At 39.9% G+C, this 21,892-nt stretch overlaps 1 protein-coding gene across 2 annotated transcripts in view; it reads right to left on the reverse strand.

Annotated features, from left to right (window-relative positions):
• Nucleotides 1–510: 510 nt before the first annotated feature.
• The window catches only part of EGLN1 (egl-9 family hypoxia inducible factor 1), a 37,038-nt gene continuing 15,656 nt past the window's right edge, over nt 511–21,892 (reverse strand). Inside the window, exons 2-5 of one of the 2 annotated variants that reach the window (XM_089669773.1) lie at nt 19,211–19,330; nt 11,305–11,441; nt 6,307–6,377; nt 511–1,534 (exon numbers count right to left, since the gene is read on the reverse strand). In XM_089669773.1, coding sequence (XP_089525899.1) covers nt 1,473–1,534; nt 6,307–6,377; nt 11,305–11,441; nt 19,211–19,330 — 390 coding nt within the window. In that variant the 3' untranslated portion in view covers nt 511–1,472. The remainder of the gene's footprint in view (nt 1,535–6,306; nt 6,378–11,304; nt 11,442–19,210; nt 19,331–21,892) is intronic. The other variant, XM_089669774.1, reaches the window with a different exon arrangement.

The raw sequence follows: 21,892 nt of genomic DNA on the forward strand, positions 1-21,892 counted from the left end.
CCAAAAATGTTCAATCTTTTTTGATTATATCACAAAAAATAAAAAACCCAGTGGTGATCAAATACCATCAAAAGAAAGCTCTATTTGCATTAAAAAAAAAAAGATAAAAATTGTATTTGTGTACAGTATTGCATGACAGCCTTAAAGTACTGCAGTGTTGATTAACAAAAAATGCCCTGGTCATAAAAGGGGTAAAATCTTCCAGTGCTCAAGTGTGGATATAAAGGAATAAAGCTGAATGTTTTTTTTTTTTTGTCTCAGCAATCACAATCCCCATCAAGTCATATTTTGAGGCTTTCTTTATTCATGTTCAGATAAATAAGTCTCTTTCACTGCGTCAGTACTTAAGCCATCTGCTACTAAAGAATTTCCAAAAACATTATTGGAGGTACTTGAGGATTAGAATTTAATATTATCTGGAATATCAGGTATTTATGTGAACATGATCTATCCATTAACTGAGGTAATACAACCACAACTGTTAATATGTACTCAAGTTAAACATGGCAGTAAAATATATTAACTTCTTTATTCACATATTTCTCACAATTAAAAGTTCAGTCACATTTTTAGAGGACACTTGTCATGGGAGAAATATGTGGGTGTCCACAGCAAGTACAGAAATTATGGCTTCTCTCTGGTTTTTGTTTGGCCGGGGTCTGTGAGTCAAATATAGAAGCCAGGCCATAACATTTTTAAGGAGGACAACAGCAATAACAATAAGGAAATTTCTCTCATAACAGGTGTACTTTAGGAAATAAAATGAACAAATGCAGTTTAGACTTTTTCCATGGAAAACAATTCTGCAATATTTGTTATTTTATTTTAAACACTTTGAACCTATAAAAACTCACAACTGAATAATACAATATTGTGTTCTTTCCAGCAGATCATCCAATAAGTGTATATTTAAACTTTTAATAATTAGTAAATTCACCTAAAATTGTAGAATTAAAAATGCAAATGAGTTAAAATACAGTCAGGGCAGTTGTACATAGATTGTTAGTTTTGAAAAGGTTTTAATAAAGCAGGTTTTGTGCTAAAATGTTAAATGTAGGAATGAACTCTGTTTTATTAAGTTACTTCATACATTGTACCTTGTAACAAAATAAATGGATACGAGTACATTGTCTACTTTTGGAAAAATTCAAGATCAGGTTAATAAAAACAAAAGTCAGCATTTAATTAAGGAGTGCAGTTATGCACAGATATATATAGTCTGTTTATATTTTTCATAAAAGCATTGTCGAGAATGGTCTGTGTGCATTAGACCAGTAATGAAATTTCAGTTTTTGGTACATCAGATAAAATAGAATTATAATACATTTTTTTTACTATTATTTACATTCACAACATAACACGCCTTTGAAGGGGCTCCACTGTACATGCTGCCATTCAGCAAGTACACCGTTACCAGGCCACTTGGCAAATATTGTCTACATAAAATAAAAGAATTGCCGCTGAATCCATTTTCAGACTTCTTTCACAATTCCATCTGATGACTTGTTTAGCTCAATCCTTACAGATTTCTCTCCTAAAGAAGAAGTAAAAAAGGTAGAAAATTGTGATTCTTAAAATAAAATTGTGTAATATTAAATAAGGGCATTCACTGTCATTTACAATTGATGCTACCACCATTGCTGTACTGAGCACCCTGCATGTCAATGAGACTATGAGCTACATAATTTACATAAATGACAAACCTTTATGACCCATTCACACTGCCCTACACACTAAACTGCAGTGGGTGGTAATCGCATTACACAGCTTCCTTTCTTTTTGTATGAACTTTATGTGAGGTGCATACACTCTTGCTGTGCGAAGACCTGCAAGGCCATCCAGAGAGGTGCAATATTATGCTAGCATGTTGCTTAATATTGCACCCTCCGTGAAACGCAGTAAAATAACAGCCTTCTGGTGTGAACATGACACATGGAAAATTATGTTTTTATTATAGATTGTATTTTTTTAAATTATAGTTTTAGTTTTGTAACCAAACATACACAACCATATGTTATATTTCAGTAATTAAATGAGCCAAGGCACAACACCCAAACCTCAGTCTAACCTATATTCAAACAACAAACACAATAAACAACAAACACTACAATCATAACCACCAAAAAAAAAAAAAAAAATTTTTACTTCAGCATGATAGGCCATAAGACATTGTGTACAACTTAGTAATTCTCGCTACTACTCATCAACAATTACTAGTGGTCGAGGAGGCATTAACACCTTATCATACTTTGCACCGCCAAAGTAGCCAGACCAGGGACAGAGAGCAAAGGTTCCAAAGCTTGTGTTGGTATATCAAGTGTTCTTTAAACACGTGCCTACTGGGCACTTATACCCCCTTCGTGCCCAGGCCAATTTTCAGCTATCAGCGCTGTTGCACTTCGAATGACAATTGCACGGTCATGCAACACTGTACCCATATGAAATTTTTATCATTTATTTCACACAAATAGAGCTTTCTTTTGGTGTTATTTAATCGCCACTGGGGTGTTTTATTTATTGCACTATAAACAAAAAAAAGAGCAAAAAATTTTTGTTTCTATTATAAATAAAGGTATAGTTTCAACTTGTACCAGGATACGCTACCAAGACTCTTCCAACAGCAGTCCCAGGTTCTTCTCCAATCCTTTTCTACTAGGGATGGTAAAGACTTCTTAAGGACTTCCCTAAAGGGCTTCAAACAAGGCCCCTTTTAATGGCTAGTATCCATTTTTCAGCAGCTTTTATTCTGGGCTGTTTTTCTTTTCTGAATCAAGGTGCGAAAAAGAGTCGTTCTTTTTGAATCATGTTCGAGTAATCCAAATAGGGGAGCTTTGTAGAACATAGATTAGCTGTGGGGCTCAACTCATTTTACGTTTACTTTTCCTACAACTGAGAGTGGTAGTTTATTCCCAGTTTTGCTTTTAATTCAAGATCTAAACATCAGAGCCAAATGATAGTGTAAACAGTCTTCCATTTTTGGATGTATAATGATCCCTAGATATTTAAAGGCTGTCACTACCTTAATTTACGGGGTAGCCATTGGTGGATGAACATTCTGATTATCTAATGGGATCAGGACTGACTTATCCCAACTAATGAAACCAAAATGGGAGTCAAGTGTCCCTATCACTGCCAAAAGTGATTCCAAAGAGCGGCCCATATCCCCTATAAATAACAGCATGTCTGAATACATAGCAAATTTTTCCTCCCTATCTTTTCTCTTAAATGCTGATATAAAATTCAGATACTCTACTCTAATAGCTTTCCACTAGGGTTTCCATAGCCAGAGAAAAGTGAAGAGGGGGGAGCGGACACCCCCTTCTTGTACCCTGTTGAATAGAAAAAAAAATTCCAAAATAATGCCATTATAACCTGAATGCAAGCCCTAGGAGTGGAATATAACAGTTGAACACATCTTACAAAATTTCCTCACAAATCAAATAAGTGCAAAACCTCCCAAAGACAGGGCCACTCTACACTGTCAAATGCCCTAGCTGTCTCTAATGAGATAATGGCCTGGCTTCCTACATTGCAGGAGCTGCATATAAAGAAAAAAAAAAGGAAAATTCAAACTAGACTTACTGGTAACTTGTTTTCCAGGAGTCTCAGGACAGTACCTGAGAGAGATTGTGGCTCATCCCAAGAGACAATAGGAAACGCCTCTTCCACCAAAATTTCAAAAGGAGACTTCTCCCCACAGCTTGTCAGTTGTAGCAGAGTACCTCCAGCCCAAGCTGGAACACAAACATAATATCTTAATAACAGAATAAGGGAGGGTCGTTACTGTACTGAAAGACTCCTGGAAAACAAGTTACTGGTAACTATAACTTGAATTTTCCCAAAATGTTTTTCAGGACAGTACCTGAGAGGATAAACGATATTTACCAATTTAGGGAGGAACAACAGCCTGTAGGACCTTTCTGCCAAAGGCCTGATCGCTTGCTGACAGAAGGTCCAATCTATAGTGATGAACAAAAGTCGAAAAGCTTGACTAAGTAGCTGCTTTGCAAATTTGTTCTGGGGTGGCACCATCCTTTTCTGCCCAAGAGGCTACAAGAGCTTTAGTAGAATGTGCCCAGATCCCCAACAGGGGGAGACAAATCCATCCTGGAGTAAGCATCCAAAATAGCCAAACTCAGTCATCTAGCAATAGAACCCTTAAAAGCCTGGTGACCATTCCTGCTGCCTGAAAAAAGAACAAATAGAAAGTCCGAAGATCTAAATTCTTTTGTAACTTCCAGGTATCTAACGATTGGTGTTGGAAGAACAATGTCCTAAGAACTGACGCCACTTAAAAAAAAAAAACAAAAAAAAAAAAAAAAAAAAAAAACTTTGCTCCGTCCTAAAAATAATTCTATCTGGAAATATAGACAGGAAAGATTCCCTGACATATAGAGTTCACGGATTCTACGTGCAGATGTAATAGCAACTAGAAATACAATCTTGAATTTTTCAGAGAAACCAATTCTAATGGTTCGAACGTTTCTTTTGTCAATGCCTGTAGAACCACAGACAGATCCCATTTTGGGAAATTCTTTGGAGGGGCTGGCCTGGATCGAACAAGTGCTTTAAAGATCTTGAGACCAAGGGCTCTGAAGAGATAGATTTTTCCAAAAATACTCCTAAGGCAGTCGCCTGCACCTTGGAGAGTACCAATTGCCAGATCCTTATCCGCTCCTTCCTGCAAGAACTGGCTTCTATTCTGGAGCAGTCTCCGTGTGCCAACTTTTCCCCCCAATGGGCCCCCCAACCCCAGGAACTGGCATCTGTCATGATTCTTCTCTTGACTCGAAAAGACCATAGGAGACCTCTTGACGGGATCATCTGATCCCTCCGCCACCAAACGGGACCTCTTTACCTTGGTAGGAACCTTCACTACTGCATCCAAGGATTCTTGACTTTGATCCCCCACCTTAAGAAGAAAACTTTGGAGTGGTCTGCAGTGAAGACTTGCCCATCGAATGGCTGGCATAGTTGAGGTCAGAGTTCCCAAAGCCGATATGACTCTTCTTTTATTGGCAACATCTGATTGGACTGCAATAGAGATACAACATTCTGAATTTTGACTCTCTTCTCCTCTGGTAGGAAGATATGCTGTTCCACTGAACTGATCTGGAACCCAGAACTGCACTTTCTGTGCAGGCTTGAAATTTGATTTTTGATGGTTCACAATCCTTCCCAAATTCTCCCGATGGCGCTTCATTATGGGATAATAATTGGATTGCCCCCACAGTATGAAGTTCTAACAACGTCATTTGGGCATTTAACGTAGTTTTGTCTTCCATAGATAAAACAGGGAAGTTGCAAGTTCTGCAAATGGGAGGATTACACTGATAGGGATCCACCTTAAAAACTCATAAAAATATTGAACTATTTCTCCTAAGTTATGTGAAGTATTACTATCACCAGTACAGACAGCTCTAATACTGTATGCATAGGTGGGTTTTTCAGTTTAGTTAAGGTTTTCTTAAAAAGGTTACTAAAACTTTTTAATACAATATACTGTATTTGCAGCATCTAACAAGCAAATGGCCATGTATGTTGCAACTCGTTTCCAATCCAGACTGTCACAAAATTTAAGTACACTTTTGAAGTTCTCTTAGTCTATTCCTTTCTTGATAATCAGTCCTACCTGCACCATATATTTAGTATCCTGTTGTCTCCAGCTGATCTGTTCAGCTGCCAGAAGCAAAGAGTTACACTCGTTATTTTGGTGTGACCCCCTTTACTCCCATGTAACAGACAGCTTGGTTTTTGGCTGCTCAAGTACCTAGGCTTGTCCTAGGTAGAGGGGTCATGACTTTAAGCTTATTTAGGCCTTTCTTTCCATTGCTCCCTGTGGCCAAGAAATAAAGGCAAGGTGAAGTGTTCTTGGTGCATTAGCAAAGCACAGGCTCACTTATTAAGAAAAATTATCATTTTCCCAAAACTCCTGCCTAGTTTGTGGCCCTCAAGGATTCTGGTTGAACACAGATTCAGACTACCCTGACTTGGAAGCACATGTACAGAAAAACCTGACTAAAAACCATATGGCTGATCATGGTTTCATTTTCTAGATAATCTACAGCTTTATGAGAGCTGCCATTATTTAGAATGCTACCTACATGAAGATCAAAATCACGCACCATTACATAATACTCATTCTTATACTTAAAGGAACATAAGCTACAAAAGCACTTGACATGATTGGGTATGTATTTTCAACAAATTTCAAACAAAACCACACACTTTTAAACAAACAGTGGTCAACATCTGGATCAACAAAGTTAGGTTAAAAAGCTTGTTAAGCAACTTGAAATAAATTACCTGTTGTCAGATACTTTTCTTTAGCTCGAGCCCTTTCATCCGCATCAAAATACCACACTGTTATTGCGTACCTGGAATAATTAAAAAGAAAAAAAAAATTACAAATATGACATTACATTTACAGTGGCAGACGTAAAAGACAACAACCAAGTTTATGGATATTTAAAGAACCATTTTAAACAATTATTCTCTCTTCAAGTGCAGATCAGATGACTCAAGGACTACAAAGGATAAAAAAGTAAAGCTTTACAGAACTGCAATGAATAGGAAATACATAGACTGAAGAGGGGATAGCCTGTGATTAGGTAGGCCAATGAGGAGGGAGTACAAATCAGTCAATCATGAATGCTGCTGCCAGACTTATCCACCTTACTAAATGTTCTGTATCTGCTACCCCTCTCTGCCAATCCCTCCACTGGCTTCCCATTGCCCAATGGATAAAATTCAAAACATTAACAATAAATAAAGCCATTTATAACTCTGCCCCAGATTACATCAACAATCGTGTCTCTAAATATCACCCAAACCGTACTCTCCACTCCTCGCAAGATCTCCTGCTCTCTAGTTCCCTTGTCTCCTCCTTCCATGCTCGTCTCCAGGACTTCTCCAGAGCTTCCCCCATCCTCTGGAACTCTCTACCCCAATTTATCAGACTATCGCCTACTCTGCTCACTTTTAGGCGATCTCTGAAAACCTCTCTCTTTAGGGAAGCCTATCCTGCCCTCAGCTAATAATGGAATCTTCTACTCTTCCAACCAGTCCATCCCCCACAGTTACTACCTTTTGTACCACTAGCCCCTACCTCCTAGATTGTAAGCTCCTAGGAGCAGGGCCCTCCTATCCCTCTTGTATTGAATTGTATTATTGCTGTATTGTCTCCCGTTATATTGTAAAGCGCTGAGCAAACTGATGGTGCTATATAAATCCTGTATAATAATAATAATAATTTGTAAATTCATAGTTAGGACTTACTGCGAACGGCATTTGTGGGAATTTTCCATGACAGCAATAAGAGCGACGACTTGTTCCTTCTACTATGGAAAGTACAACGAGAACAGTGAAAAGCCTTTTCCACTCCCCTTGTCCAAATGACCAAAACTATTAAGAAAAAAAAAGTGGGAGTGGAGTGGAAAGTAAGCTTGCTGTCCTGGAAAACGCAGAAATACCATTAACAGCAAGTTTAACTGAATTTCTACAATCATTTTCCAGAACAGCAGCTTGAGAGGAGAAACAAGATACAGGAGTCACCCCCAAGCATACAAGGGCCCAGGTCCTGTAAAAGAAAAGGGAAACCCCTCCAATGTAGCAGGTTCAGAACAGAAGTCCCTGAATCAGAAAGGCAAAGAGACCTGCCTCAGGAAGGTGATTTGGCAAAAAGAAAAACACCAAAACGTTGTGCTGTTCCTGGATCCCTGCTCAACTAAGGCATGAAAGAGGCGAAAGGAGTTTTTCACTGTTCTCACTATTTCCTGTTGAAAGAAGAACAAATGCATACCTCTCAGTGGCAAACTTACTAATGCTGTTTGAGATTCCTACTGACGCGTTTCTATTGCCAGGCTCTATATGTTACCTAAGCTGCTATAGGCTCTGGTCAGACCATATCCAACAACATGCCCTAAGGGGACTTCCTTTATATCTACCTAACTTTAATATCTTGTTACATCCCATGTATATAGGCTGGAGATTATTCCCTTTCACCCCCCCTTTTTTCTGTAGGGCCTTGGCCCCTCACTCATTCCTCCTATCCCCTACATAGCCTATATGTAATTGGGCCATTTCATCTACATTTTCATCTATTACACAATTATTGTCAACCATTGGCTTACTTGCACCTCTCTGTTGGCCACTGTGAACCCTGAGGTAGGTCACTGCTCCTCCCACTATGTCCATGCCTGCCTTTATGTGGCTACTCTATGGACAGCTCAGGGTCCTGGGCTGGGAGTTCTCTATTCCCATCCTTAGGACTATCACATCACTACTCATTATATTTCTGCTGACCTTAGCCTTTAACTCTTTCTGCTCTTCTCTTTCTTCACCCTCCCCTCCCCAGGATGATCCTGTAGTATTTTGAAAGCTGCATCACTTCCTAGATATGTAATCCATAACCTATACCCATGGCTCCCTTGAATATTTTAACTCTCAATGTTCAGGGACTTAAGTCCCCGAACAAACGACCCAAGGCTTTCCAGACTTTCACTTACCAAAAGACACACAGTTTGCCTACAAGAAACCCATTTTACCTATTACAGACTCTGAAGTCCTTATGGCCATCAAAGCTCTAAAACCTCACAAATGTCCAGGTCCGGACGGCCTATGGGCTACCTATTATAGAGAATTTGCTGATCTTCTCACACCACTACTAATTACGGTTTACAACTCCATCCAAGATGGTCATTCTTTTCGCCCCAAGACCTTGACAGAATCTATCTCTATGATCCCCAAACCTTACTCTGATACTACCTGGTCTAATTATAGACCCATCTCGATCCTCAATCTTGATATCAAAATTCTTGCAAAAATTCTCTCCCATAGCCTGAACCCAGCTATTGGTACCTTGATCCATAGGGACCAGGTGGGCTTCATTCCGTCCCGGGAAGCAAGGGACAACATACGCCAGAAGATTTTCCCTGTCCATGCGGCAGCACTCGCAAAATCCCATGTTGCTTCCTCTCACTTGACATCTGCAAAGCTTTTGATACCATCACTTGGCCACATCTCCACTTCACTCTGCGCCGCTGGAGCTTTGGTGTACACTTCATTCGGTGGATTTCTACCTTATATGCCCATCCCAAAGGTTTTGTACACTACGCAGGCCACAGATCAGATCCACTTTATTGAAAGAGGCACAAAACAGGGGTGTCCACTTTCCCCCCTATTCTTTGCCCTGGCCAGCGAGCCTTTAGCTCACCTGATCTGGGCTGACCTTGACATAAAGGGTATAGAGCTTGGTGAAGTCCAACATAAGCTTTGTCTCTTTGCGGATGATGTTCGGTCCATTGTGACCCCCTATCATTGGCTAACCTCCTTTGGCTCACTCTTCCCACCGCCGCCCTCTCACCAACCCTGTAACATGCCACAGTCTCATTCTTTGGGACCAAAATAATTCAGGCTATACCCTACAATTCCCGCACATACCTCTACTCTCTTTCCTTTGCAACCCATCATTTTACCCTGCCTGGATGACCCCCCTTTTCTTTCTTGGTTTGGTGCTCGGCAGGCTTGATCTGAGCACATCAATTTTTCCATCAGCTACATTCCTACCATTCCCATCAAATCATTTGGCATCCCATCTTCCGAACTCTTCCGCCACCGTCAAATTTCTCACACATCACTCACCTCATTGTTTCCAAGACTAACTCCACTGGCTCCCACCTTCACATCTGGTGAGAATGCCCTGTTGTACAGACTTTCTGGTCTGATATCTTTGCAATCCCAACCAAACTTTTTGATACACCTATTACCCCTGACCCCACTATGGCTTTACTGAATCTGAAAATCGCAAAAACACACACTTCCTCCCACCTAATTTTGACACCACACTGGTTCTCCCCTAGCTGACCTCTGATTTATACATGCTATATCTTCAGCGACCCCTTTCAATAGGCCCCGTCTCCCCCCGAGGACACCCCCTTCCCTCCCTATACCCTTCTACACCCTTCTAGTGGCTTCTTCCCCCTCATACTCCCCACTTACCTTTTTTATCTGCCCTATTCTCTGAACTCTTTAGCAACCAACTACCGTATTTTTCGCTCCATAAGACACACTTTTTTCCCCCCAAAAAAGGGGGGAAAATGTCAGTGCGTCTTACGGAGCGAATATGGAGCGGCCGGTCCGGTATTTCCACCGCCGTGTCAGAATACCGGGCCGGCCGCTCAGCTCTGTAGCGGGACCTTACCTGTTCCTCTATCCAGTGGCGCACTGTCTTCCCGGCTTCTGTAGTGTGGGCACTGGGCTTGACAGCCGGGTGCCAAGTGCGCATGCGCAAGAAGCGCCTTGTAGGAGGGGGAGAAGATAAGGGCAGTGGAGGGGGCTGAGTGCAGAGGTCAGAGCTGAGGAGGTGTGAAAGCAAGATATAGATGGGAGATGCAGAGGTTAGAAGTTGTGGAAGAGGGCTGAAATCTGCACTCTGTATGTATTGCACTGTTGAGCTGTACATATTGCACCATTGTAGCGCACCCTTGAACACTGCACTCTGTACAAAATGCACTCCGATATTTAATGCTCCTTTAAGATCCTCCAACTGTTATTGAAATTTGGGCAAAATTTTTTTGGGGTTTTGAGACATGGTTCAGTGTGTTCCTGCACCTAATCATTGGGGGGGGGGGGGGGGGGAGTGTGTTATACACATACATACACACACCCCTATCAGCCAAAACTTTATGACCACCCATCTAATATTGAGTAGGTTCCCCCTTTTGCCACTAAATCAGCCCTGGCCTATTGAGTAATGAACCCCTCTAGACCTCTGAAATTATGCTGTTGTATCTGTCACCAAGCAGTTAGTAGCAGATCCTGTAAGTTGCAAGTTGGGACCTCCATAGATCAGACTTGTTTTTCCAGCATATCCCACAGATGTTAGGTTGGATTGAGAACTGGAGAATTTGGAGGCCAAGTCAGCACCTTAAACCATTCTTGAATCATTTTTGTAATGTGGCAGGGTAAATTATTCTGCTGAGAGAGGCCACTGCCATCAGGAATACGGTTTCCACAAAGGGGTACAGGAAATCCCTGCAAATTAAAGAAATTCCAAGAGGACCCCCAGGTCCCAGAACTAGTGTCCCTATTGGAAGATTTCCTGTTACTTTTCTTGGGACAACCTACAATTTTGGATTTTCTTTTACTTTCAATGATAATGGTAAACAAGACAAATAGAGAGGGTGAATCTCGCTAAAGGGGGCATAGAAAGTAATAAAAACTGACAGGATTCGAATCCCTTTAAAACAAAACAAGTTTTGCCTTTAGTTGTACTTTAACCTAAATACAGTCGAGTATATTTACCTTGTAGCAAAGGCAGGTTGAACTTCATGAGGGTTTCGACGATCAGACCAAAAAAACAATAGTCTGTCAAATTTTGGTTCAATATCAGCAAACTGAGATTTGCCTTCAGGGAAAATTCTTAGAACTCCACCATTTTCCTGAAAAAGTATGAAAAGATGTCAGTCCTGTTAAGAACACACACACACAGTTTTTGTACTTCTTGCAGCTTTTTCACAGAAAGAGCATGATAGCAGATTGCTGTATTTTCCGTTACAGTGATTTTGCATTCAAAAAAAATAAATAAAACACTATCAAATAACAGGATCTCAGATGCAAGCAAATACTTGTAGTCAATAGTTGAACCAGTACTCCACCACAATAATTATATGGCATAATCAATTTGTCCTATTTCTGCAGTAAAAAAAAAACCTGTTGGAGATGGAGACTTGACAAAAGCAGCTCACTTTGTAGTAAAACATGTAAGGCGTATTTAATGAATACGGCACTTGCGCATTCCACACACTTATAATAAAGGGTGTGTTTTTTGTATTGGACAGAGTGGAGAGAACATGGAGAGGAACTGGAACCCATCAGGATGAATCTTCATGATGGGGATACAACAAAACCCATTTGTCCCGTTTACCATTATAGTAACACCCTGGAAACCTCTTACTTTGGAGGGATTTCCTCACTTCTTGTTTTGGCTACGGGACAGGAAGTGAAGGAAAATCTCCACAATGGGACACAGATGGCAAAATAAACTGTTGAGGGTTATAGCTTCCCTTACTCTCCAAAATGCTATATGCCTCTTAAAAATGGTAACTATACTTTTTATGAAGAAAACAGCACAACCAAAACCATTATATTTGTAATACTTCTGTCTGATAGCAGCCTCTCTCAACCCTTGCAATACTTTTTCAGGTCTCAGGGAACCCCTAATAAAATTAAGGTGGTCAGTGGGAAAAATAATTCTTACATTGGTGGTCAGTGGGAAGAATGCCCCCCTCACAGACAGATAAAAAGATAACTGGTGTCATGCAGCTGGCTTTACTAAATGACACTGGACCCAGAACTAGTCAGGTACCAACAGATAGAAGGCCAGTCAGCCACAGCTCAAGGATCCCTGGCAACCTCTTGAGGGACCACAAGGTTCCCACAGAACCCTGGTTGAGAATGGCTGCTTTAAAACCTACCTCAAGGTTTTAGTGAACTAATTTTTTTCATTAACACATGCAGGGAAGGAAATAAGTCAAGGAAATAGTTAGTTTGGTCCAAACAAACTATTCACAGTTCACTAAATCCTGGAGTTAGTTTTTAAAGCTTTCTTTCTGTGTTAGTGCTTTTTATACACATTTTATGTAGTATTTTAAATTATGTATGTATATACACTGCTCAAAAAAATTAAAAGGAACACTTTTAATCTGAGTATAGCATCCAGTCAATTAAACTCCTGGGATATTGATTTGGTCAGTTAAGTAGCAGTAACTTCAGTAATCAGTTTCAGCTGTTTTTGTGTTAATGAAATTAACAACTGGTGCACTAGATGGATAACAATGAGACAACCCCCAAAACAGGAATGGTTTTACAGGTGGAGGCCACTGACATTTTTTCCCTACCCATCTTTTCTGACTGTTTTTCACTAGTTTTGCATTTAGCTAGGGTCAGTGTCACTACTCGTAGCATGAGACAATACCTGGACCCTACAGAGGTTGCACAGGCAGTCCAAATCCTCCAGGATGGCACATCAATATGTGCCATTGCCAGAAGGAATCTCCTCCAGTCTCAAGAGTATGGAGGAGATTCCAGGAGGCAGGCAGTTACTCTAGGAGAGCTGGACAGGGCCATAGAAGGTCTTTAACCCATCAGCAGCACTGGTATCTGCTCCTTTGTGCAAGGAGAAACAGAATGAGCATTACCAGAGCCCTACAAAATGACCTCCATGGTGTGAATGTCTATGACCAAACAATCAGAAACAGACTTCATGGGGGTGGCAAGAGGGCCCAGAGTCCTCTAGTGGGTCCAGTGCTCACTGCCCAGCACCATAGAGCTCAACTGGCATTTGCCATTGAACACCAGAGTTGTCAGGTCCACCACTGACGCCCTGCGCTTTTCACAGATGAATGCAGGTTCACCCTGAGCACATGTGACAGTTGTGAAAGAAGTCTGGAGAAGCCATGGAGAACGTTATGCTGCCTGTAACATCGTTCAGCATGACCGTTTGGTGGTGGGTCAGTGATGGTCTGGGGAGGCATATCCATGGAGGGACGCACAGACCTCTACAGGCAAGACAATGCCACCCTGACTGCCATTAGGTATCTAGATGAAATCTTGGACCCATTGTCAGACTCTACGCTGGTGCAGTGGGTCCTGGGTTCCTCCTGATGCATGCCAATGTCCAGCTCATGCTTGCCTGACCTAAATCCAATAGAAGACCTCTGGGATATCATGTTTCGGTCCATCTGACACTGCCAGGTTGCACCTCAGACTGTCCATGAGCTCAGTGATGCCCCAGGATACCATCCGTCCCCTCATTAGGAGCATGCCCCAACATTGTCAGGCATGCATACAAGTATGTGGGGGCCATTCAAACTACTGGAGTACCATTTTTAAGGTGCTGCAATGAAATTGCAGCAAAATGGACTAGCCCGCTGCATCATTTTTTCGCTTTGATTTTCGGGGTGTCTTTGAATTCAGTCCTCTGTAGGTTGATCATTTTCATCAAATGATGGGGCAACCTTACATTCTGAATACATTACCCAGTCATTATCAGTATAGATATCCAGCATGATGTTTTTCCGCATTGAGATCTGATGTGTTTTCAAAGTGTTGCTTTAATTTTTTTGAGTGTACATTCTCAATTACTACACTTTTTATGCACATTTCTTAATGCTCAGTTTTAGCCCTCTTTCTGATAACTAGCCCAGATTTCCTTACATGTTTGGTCTCCAATATGGCTTTAAGCTGGGATGCAGACCTAGACAAAATGTTGCTTGTTGCTATAGTAACATACACAAATTATGTCAGATATAAAAAGCAAAGAGATGGCGTTGTGACTCCCACTCCTAGAGGAATTCAAGTGACCTGTGACGAAACGTATTGGTTGGAGCTTCTGACAAAATCACGTCAGATAGGAAGGTCTTGAACGCTGGGATTTCACTTGATGCCAATATTCAGATAAGCTTAGGGGGGGCCACGTACCTCTACATGTAACGCTATTATCCATGTGCACAATCTAATGTGAGTGCATAGTGATTACCTTTAAATAAAGTAATGATTTCAAGCAGTTTAGGACTACGATGGCTGTTTTACCTTTGAGCACACCTCTGTAAGAAGAAAATTACCTATCCTGCAGCAAGTTCCTCAATGAGTGGAGCTGTTGAAGGCAACCAGCCATTGATAGCAAACTCCAAGGGGGAAAGCACAATTAGACCTGGCAGTAGGTCTAACAAAGGTGAGCGCATAAATTGGCTGGTGGCGGGACACATTGTGTTTTGAATTGAACCCAGAAAAAGAGTGTTATCATGGATTGATCCCATCTAAATCTACACAACAGTCTTATTGTATGGCAGCTATGTGTGGGAGAGGGATTTCCACTATTATTCTTTAAGTTCATCTTGTTATATCAGCAGTACATATAGCTTATTTTGTTTGCTCAGCACAATTAATGGGGGTTTCCACCATTACTTTGATACTTAACTTTATTGCATTTTTCTTATTGGATTGCACATACATGAGGGAGAGGAGCTTTCCACTAGCATTATTTAAGTGTAATTTTGCTGCGATTTCAATTAATTGATGATTCACATTAGTGAAAGTAACACTGGTATGTACATACATGTTATGAGTTGCTATTGATTTTACTTTTCACTATTTCAGTTTATTTGTATATACAGTTACCATTTGGCACTCTTACTTGGTTTATTTACATAAGTATTAGCATGGAGGGTGACACCACTATTGTATATGTTTGGCAGCACTACACTACACTTTTATGTTATTTCATTAGCTCTATGTGAGAACACAAGTATTTAGCAGCACGCCTGTATCAATTATTATATAATTTCACATATAAAAGTGCATTGAAAAAAATACATTTTTAATTTTCTTCATTAACCACTTGAGCTCCTGAGGATTTACCCCCCTTAATGACCAGGCCTCTTTTTGCTACTTGGCGCTGCACTAATTCAACTGATAATTGCGCGGTCATGCAATGCTGCACCCAAACGAAATTTACGTCCTTTTTTTCACACAAATAGAGCTTTCTTTTGGTGTAATTTGATCACCTGTGCGCTTTTTATTTTTCACGCTATAAACAAAAAAACGCCAAAAATTCTGAAGAAAAACAATATTTTTTATTTTCAGCTATAAAAAATATATAGTAAACTCAAAGTTGGTTATAAATTTAGGCCAAAATGTATTCTGCTCCATGTTTTTGGTAAAAAAAAATCCCATTAAGTGTATATTGATTGCTTTGTGTGGAAATTATAGCGTCTACAAACTATGGTATAAATACTGCAATTTACGCCATTTTTCTGCTATACAGCACTGCGCTAGTTTAACGGACAATTGCGCAGTCATGCAATATGGTACATAAATGAAATTTAAGTCATTTTTTTCCCCACAAATTGAGCTCTCTTTCGGTGGTATTTGATCGCCTGTGCGGTTTTTATTTTTTGCGCTATAAAAAAAAAAAGTCTGACAATTTTGAGGAAAAAAAAACAATATTTTGGACTTTTTGCTATAAAACATGTCCAGTAAAAAAAAAATGCAAAAATCAAATTTAGTCATAAATTCTGCCAAAATGCATTCTGCGACATGTCTTTGCTAAAAAAAACCCCAATACATGTAAATTAATTGGTTTACGTGAAAGTTATAGCGTTTACAAATCACGGGAAAGATACTGGGATTTTTAGGGGATTTTTTATACTAATAATGGTGGCGATCAGCGAATTACGGCGGTGATCAGGGACTTATGGCAGCGACTTATGGCAGCGACCAGCGACTTATGGCGGGACTGCGGCGGACATTCTGACATCCCCAAAAACACTAATACAGTGATCAGTGCAAAAATACACTGTACTAATGGCAATGGGGAGGAAGGGGTAACTTTATTTAGCAGGGAAGGGTTATAGGAGTGAGGGGAGTGTTTTACTAGGGAGCGGGGGGGTGTACTGGGCGGGACAAGGCTGATCAAGAAAGTGAAACTATTCTCTCGATCAGCTCATCCTCGAGCTGACAGAGAGGTGAGAGACAGCACAGCTACTGCAGCTGTGCTCTCTGTCACCGTTTACTGCCTATCGCCGGGACATAGCCACTAACGAGCGGCTGTGACCCGGCAACTGACATCTGCGGCGGTGATCCACAGGACAAATAGGGCGGCAGCGCGCCCCCTATTTGTTTACAAAACACACGTTTTAAAACGTGGTTTTGCCTGTAAGTGCCGCCCTGCCACCGTATATGTACAGTGGCTGGGCGGCATGCGGTTAACATATGCAATGAAGGAAATCAGTAAGGAAATAGTATGTTTGGTCCAAACAAACTATTTACAGTTCATAAAAACCGAGAGTTAGTCGTTAAAGTTGAAATCCAAAGAAAGCAAAAAAATATAAAAAATTTTTGAAGTGGGGCACCCCTCTCAAAAGGGTTAAATACTCATGTATGCTTATGGCATTTATAAAAAGTGCTTTTACTTACCTAACCCTTGCATCCAACACTCTGGCTTGTGGGCAGTCCCTTGGTGTCCTCACATACAATAAAGGGCCATTGGCCCTGCACTGTGCTTGATGACATTACAGTGCCCGAGACCACTGGAGACACAAAGGGCTGTGGCAGCTGGTCTTAATGCATGGATGAAGCCTGCAGCAGCAAGGGGTTATGTAAGCAACAAGTCCTTTTTACTGGAACCCAAAACATAAGCATTTAACCCTTGCAGTGTGGTGGAAGCCCCACTGCAATAATATTTGTTGTTATTCCCACCTCAAACACATATAAAAAGTCTTCAAGATTGGGGGAGGGGATAAGCTTTACCCTGTAACCATAGAACATAGTAGGCATTATCATCTAGATTTGTTTGATATAGAAAAAGGAAAAAAATAGTGTCTAATTTCATTGCACATGGCTGAAGATCTTTACTGAAGGAAAAGGGCAAATACAAACAAATAAAACAAACCAGTTTACACATTCCTCCAGTGACTTTTTTTTTTTTTTTTTACAAATAACAAAGTGTCATTGTAACCTTCTTCATTATGGAAAGACCAAGAGAACATTACATATAAGGTTTAGTGAAAACGGTACACGACTTTACACTACTATAGCATAGTCAAACTACAAAAGACAACAGGGTGTAAAACGATAGTAAGAGCCAAGTCCCAACTTTTATTAATACATTGCAGCGCTAATGTTCCACCATATAAATAAAATTATAAAGATGACCTAAAAAATTGTTTGACAAGTTGATGGGATTTAGAAATATCATATACAGGTCATCTTTATAAATTTATACGGTGATTTTGACCATTAGCTCTGCACTGTATTAACTCCTTATATATCTGCTATCACAAATTTCAGTGCTGGCAGCTTTTTGTTTTTTTCACTTAAGCGCAGTGATTTTTTGATTGAAGTCCTAGCTTTTGTTTTCTTTGCAAATCATCCCTCAGCCCCAGAGCCGAAATCTTTTCTTCCAAGAATGCAGCAGACCCCTGCACTCTGAAAGCAGCAATACTTTCTGTAACGGTATGACATGCTGACCTATAGTTCTCCAATCAACAGCGCTTGAAAGCAAAATGCTCTTAAAGTGATTGTAGAGGCTAGAATTGTATTTAATTAAAATAACAACCATATCATACTCACCTGCTCTGTGCAATGGTTTTGCACACAGCACCCCCAAACATTTTCTAGGGGTCAGCCGCTGGCGCTCCAGGCTCCTCCTCTGTGTGCCCCCATAGCATGCCGCTTGCTATGGGGGCACACCTGCGAGCTTGCTCCCGAGCCAGGCTGTGTGCGTCTATAGACACGTGCAGCCCAATGAGTCAATGGCTCCTACTTCTGCTCTTGACCCTTTGAGAAGAGGAAGAGAGGGGAGAGAAAACCTGAAGCCAGGACAGCACTGGATCACTGACAGGCTCAGGTGGGTGTTTAGGGGGAGAGAGGAAAATAGTGGGGTGGTTTTTTTACCTGATGGCCTTGTTCGCACTTGGTCAAAATACTGACACTTAACAAACACACCTAAAGAGTTAATGTGAGTTGTTAGCTGAGTTTGCGCAGTGTTTAACGCGCATTAAAGATAAGTTAAAAATGCTCCCCAAATGCCCTATGCGCTTTTCCACGAATTTAATGAGCGTTAAAAACGCTACACAGATGCCTAGGTTTTTTTCTTTGCTGCTGTGAGCAAGGCCTAACTCCCCGCAAACACATGCCAGTGAGTTTATGGTGTGCTACCATAGACTTGAATAGAAGAAGAAGAAGATGCTTCAACTCCTTTCAAACTCTACATGAAGCGAGTTTGCGGACAGTCTCAAACTCTTGCATTTAAAGCCAGTGTGAACAGAGCCTAATGCAGCAAATGCATCCAGGTAAAGAACCAAAAAGAAACAAAAAAAACAAACAAACTAGGCTTTAAAACCACTTCACGATGTATTGCTTAGAGTGAGTTTCCTAACTGCGACAACAGTGGAACATAGACAAAAGCAGGGCTGCCTGCAGTCTTCCATTGGGAGAGTGTGACAAAACAGGAAAACAATTGGGAAACCACAACAGAACACTGCCACCTTATAGCAGAGAGAGCCTGAACAAGGACATTCAGAGCAGGATCACCAGTTTTCTCTTTTTTTTTCCTTTTTAAATGAATGCAATATACTAAAAGGTCTTTTAAAAAAAATAAAAGAGCAGACCAGAAAAAAGGGCTACATAAAAGCAGAGTTTTACATACCTTTGCATCCCAGTTTTTATTCAAATAGTATATACAAGTAACACATCTTCCATCTCCATTAGGATTGTCAACATGTCGTACATAGCCTGTCCCTTTGCCAGGGTAGCAAGCCACCATTGCCTTTAAAGAAAAAATAAAAATAAAAAATTATATATATATATGTGTGTGTGTATGTCAAATTAGAATAATAGTCTGTGGTGGTGAAAAAAGTTCTAAAATGAAATTAAAAAAATTATGAACATATTTGAAAGGAAACTTTGGGTGCTAGACATTGATTGAAAAAACAAATCCACAACACTGCTCATGCACGCACTGTGCAGGAGAATCGAGAATGCTGGAGTCTGGCTCTCCAGTGTATGCTGTTAAAGGGCAGATTTTACAGTTTATATAGTACACAGTAATAAAATAAAAAAAATACCATATTCTTTACTTGTTATGTTGCCTGACTGCATAACAAGTAAAAAAAAAAAAAAAAAAAAAACGTGAGGCTTTGAAAGACCTTTAAGCCACAATTTTGGCCATTTTCCCCCCCAAGGTTTTAACTGCCGTCTGTGTCTACAATGGGAAGCTGCATGGCACAGCTCAAAAGAAATAATTGCACCTATTTGAAAGCCAAGCTTTGATAGACTAAGCATAGAGATCTAAACAGCCTATGCTACTTTTGAGTGTTGTCATGCATAGGATTCAGGGCAAAAAAATGGTTAGGTGTGAACAAAGGCTAAAGCCTAGTACATATGATCAGAAAATCATACAAAAAAATACCTCTTTCGAAGCGAACGCACGTTCAAAATTATTCTAAGGGACAAGCACAAAAATTTTTAACTAGATAACAGATTGCATGATTTTTGTTTAATCAGTACAGTTTTACGGCCAAAAATACTATTCATTACGAAACGTTCAAATTTTTATTCTGTCATACAAAAATTTTCATAAATTTAGTGACCTCTTCACTTTCGATATGAGACTATGACACAAAAGGAAAAACAAATGGATGGTCATTTTGTGCAATGTTCTCATTGTGTGTACTGGGCTTTAGGCCCCTTTCACACGGGCATCATCCGTTCAGTCATTTTTTTCAAATAAAAAACAGATTCAGTTTTCAGTTCAGTTTACATCAGCTCACAGCAGTCTTAATACATTTTTGCATCCATTTTTTTAGTTGTTGCAGAGACCAATCTGAGGTGACAAAAGTATAATCATGACCTGGCATCCGTTTATATCTGTTCTGTTTCAACAGATCTGGACGTATCCTTGTCCATTTAAAAGAAGAAAAAAAAAATTCAGACCGGAACAGACATGGATGTAGACGGATGGTAAATGGATGATCATCTGTTCACATTCGTTGGTCCACAGAAATACATTGCTTTCAGTTTTTCATCCTTCAATATTAGGTCCATATATACTTGGGCACAGGCATAATTTTAGTTTTTTTCAGGTGTTTACCAAAACATATTCAAGCTTTAGTTATATAATGCATATGAGAAAAATTAATAATAGCGCCTATGGTCAAAATTATATAACTTACTAATAGTGTACCAGCTGCAAAAAAAAAATCACCATATATAAAGTGTACCAATAAATAAATAATTTGCGCTAGTAAATGTGTATAAAAAGAAATCATCAAATCATAAGTCCAGAAAAAAATATATATATGCCAATACCACAAAAAAAATTAAAAAAACTTTTAAGTGCAAAAAACTTTTGTGCAAAAAAAGTGTCTAAATATGAAAAATTTTCACCAAAAAACCTTGATAATATAATGGCAGATCATCCATAAATATATCTTCAGAAACGAAAACTCTGCAACACATCAATCCTCATCGATCGAAATAACAGGATGAAAAACTTTGTAGTTAATCGAAAATCCACTTCTCCAATAGATAAAGGACCACCTTCAAACGTATCCATGGGGGGAAATGCCAAGCACTCGAGAGAAACAGAAAGACTTCATGGTGCAATATTATAAAAACCAATTCCTTTATTAGGTACTCATTGCACTTACTCAAGAGGTGTCCCAGCCGACACCAGCATCAACAGCATAACAGCAATCACATAAACGAGCCTGGTTACTCAGCACATGCGCAGTAGCTGGCAGCCAAAAACGTAATGACGTCACATCAATCAAGCTGGGCGGAGCTTGATTGATGTGACGTCATTACGTTTTTGGCTGCCAGCTACTGCGCATGTGCTGAGTAACCAGGCTCGTTTATGTGATTGCTGTTATGCTGTTGATGCTGGTGTCGGCTGGGACACCTCTTGAGTAAGTGCAATGAGTACCTAATAAAGGAATTGGTTTTTATAATATTGCACCATGAAGTCTTTCTGTTTCTCTCGAGTGCTTGGCATTTCCCCCCATGGATACGTTTGAAGGTGGTCCTTTATCTATTGGAGAAGTGGATTTTCGATTAACTACAAAGTTTTTCATCCTGTTATTTCGATCGATGAGGATTGATGTGTTGCAGAGTTTTCGTTTCTGAAGATATATTTATGGATGATCTGCCATTATATTATCAAGGTTTTTTGGTGAAAATTTTTCATATTTAGACACTTTTTTTGCACAAAAGTTTTTTGCACTTAAAAGTTTTTTTAATTTTTTTTGTGGTATTGGCATATATATATTTTTTTCTGGACTTATGATTTGATGATTTCTTTTTATACACATTTACTAGCGCAAATTATTTA

The sequence above is a fragment of the Staurois parvus genome, unplaced genomic scaffold, assembly GCF_062004578.1.
Source record: "Staurois parvus isolate SC_StPar_1 unplaced genomic scaffold, SC_StPar_1.0 ptg000081l, whole genome shotgun sequence".
In the NCBI taxonomy this organism is placed as follows: Eukaryota; Metazoa; Chordata; class Amphibia; order Anura; family Ranidae; genus Staurois; species Staurois parvus.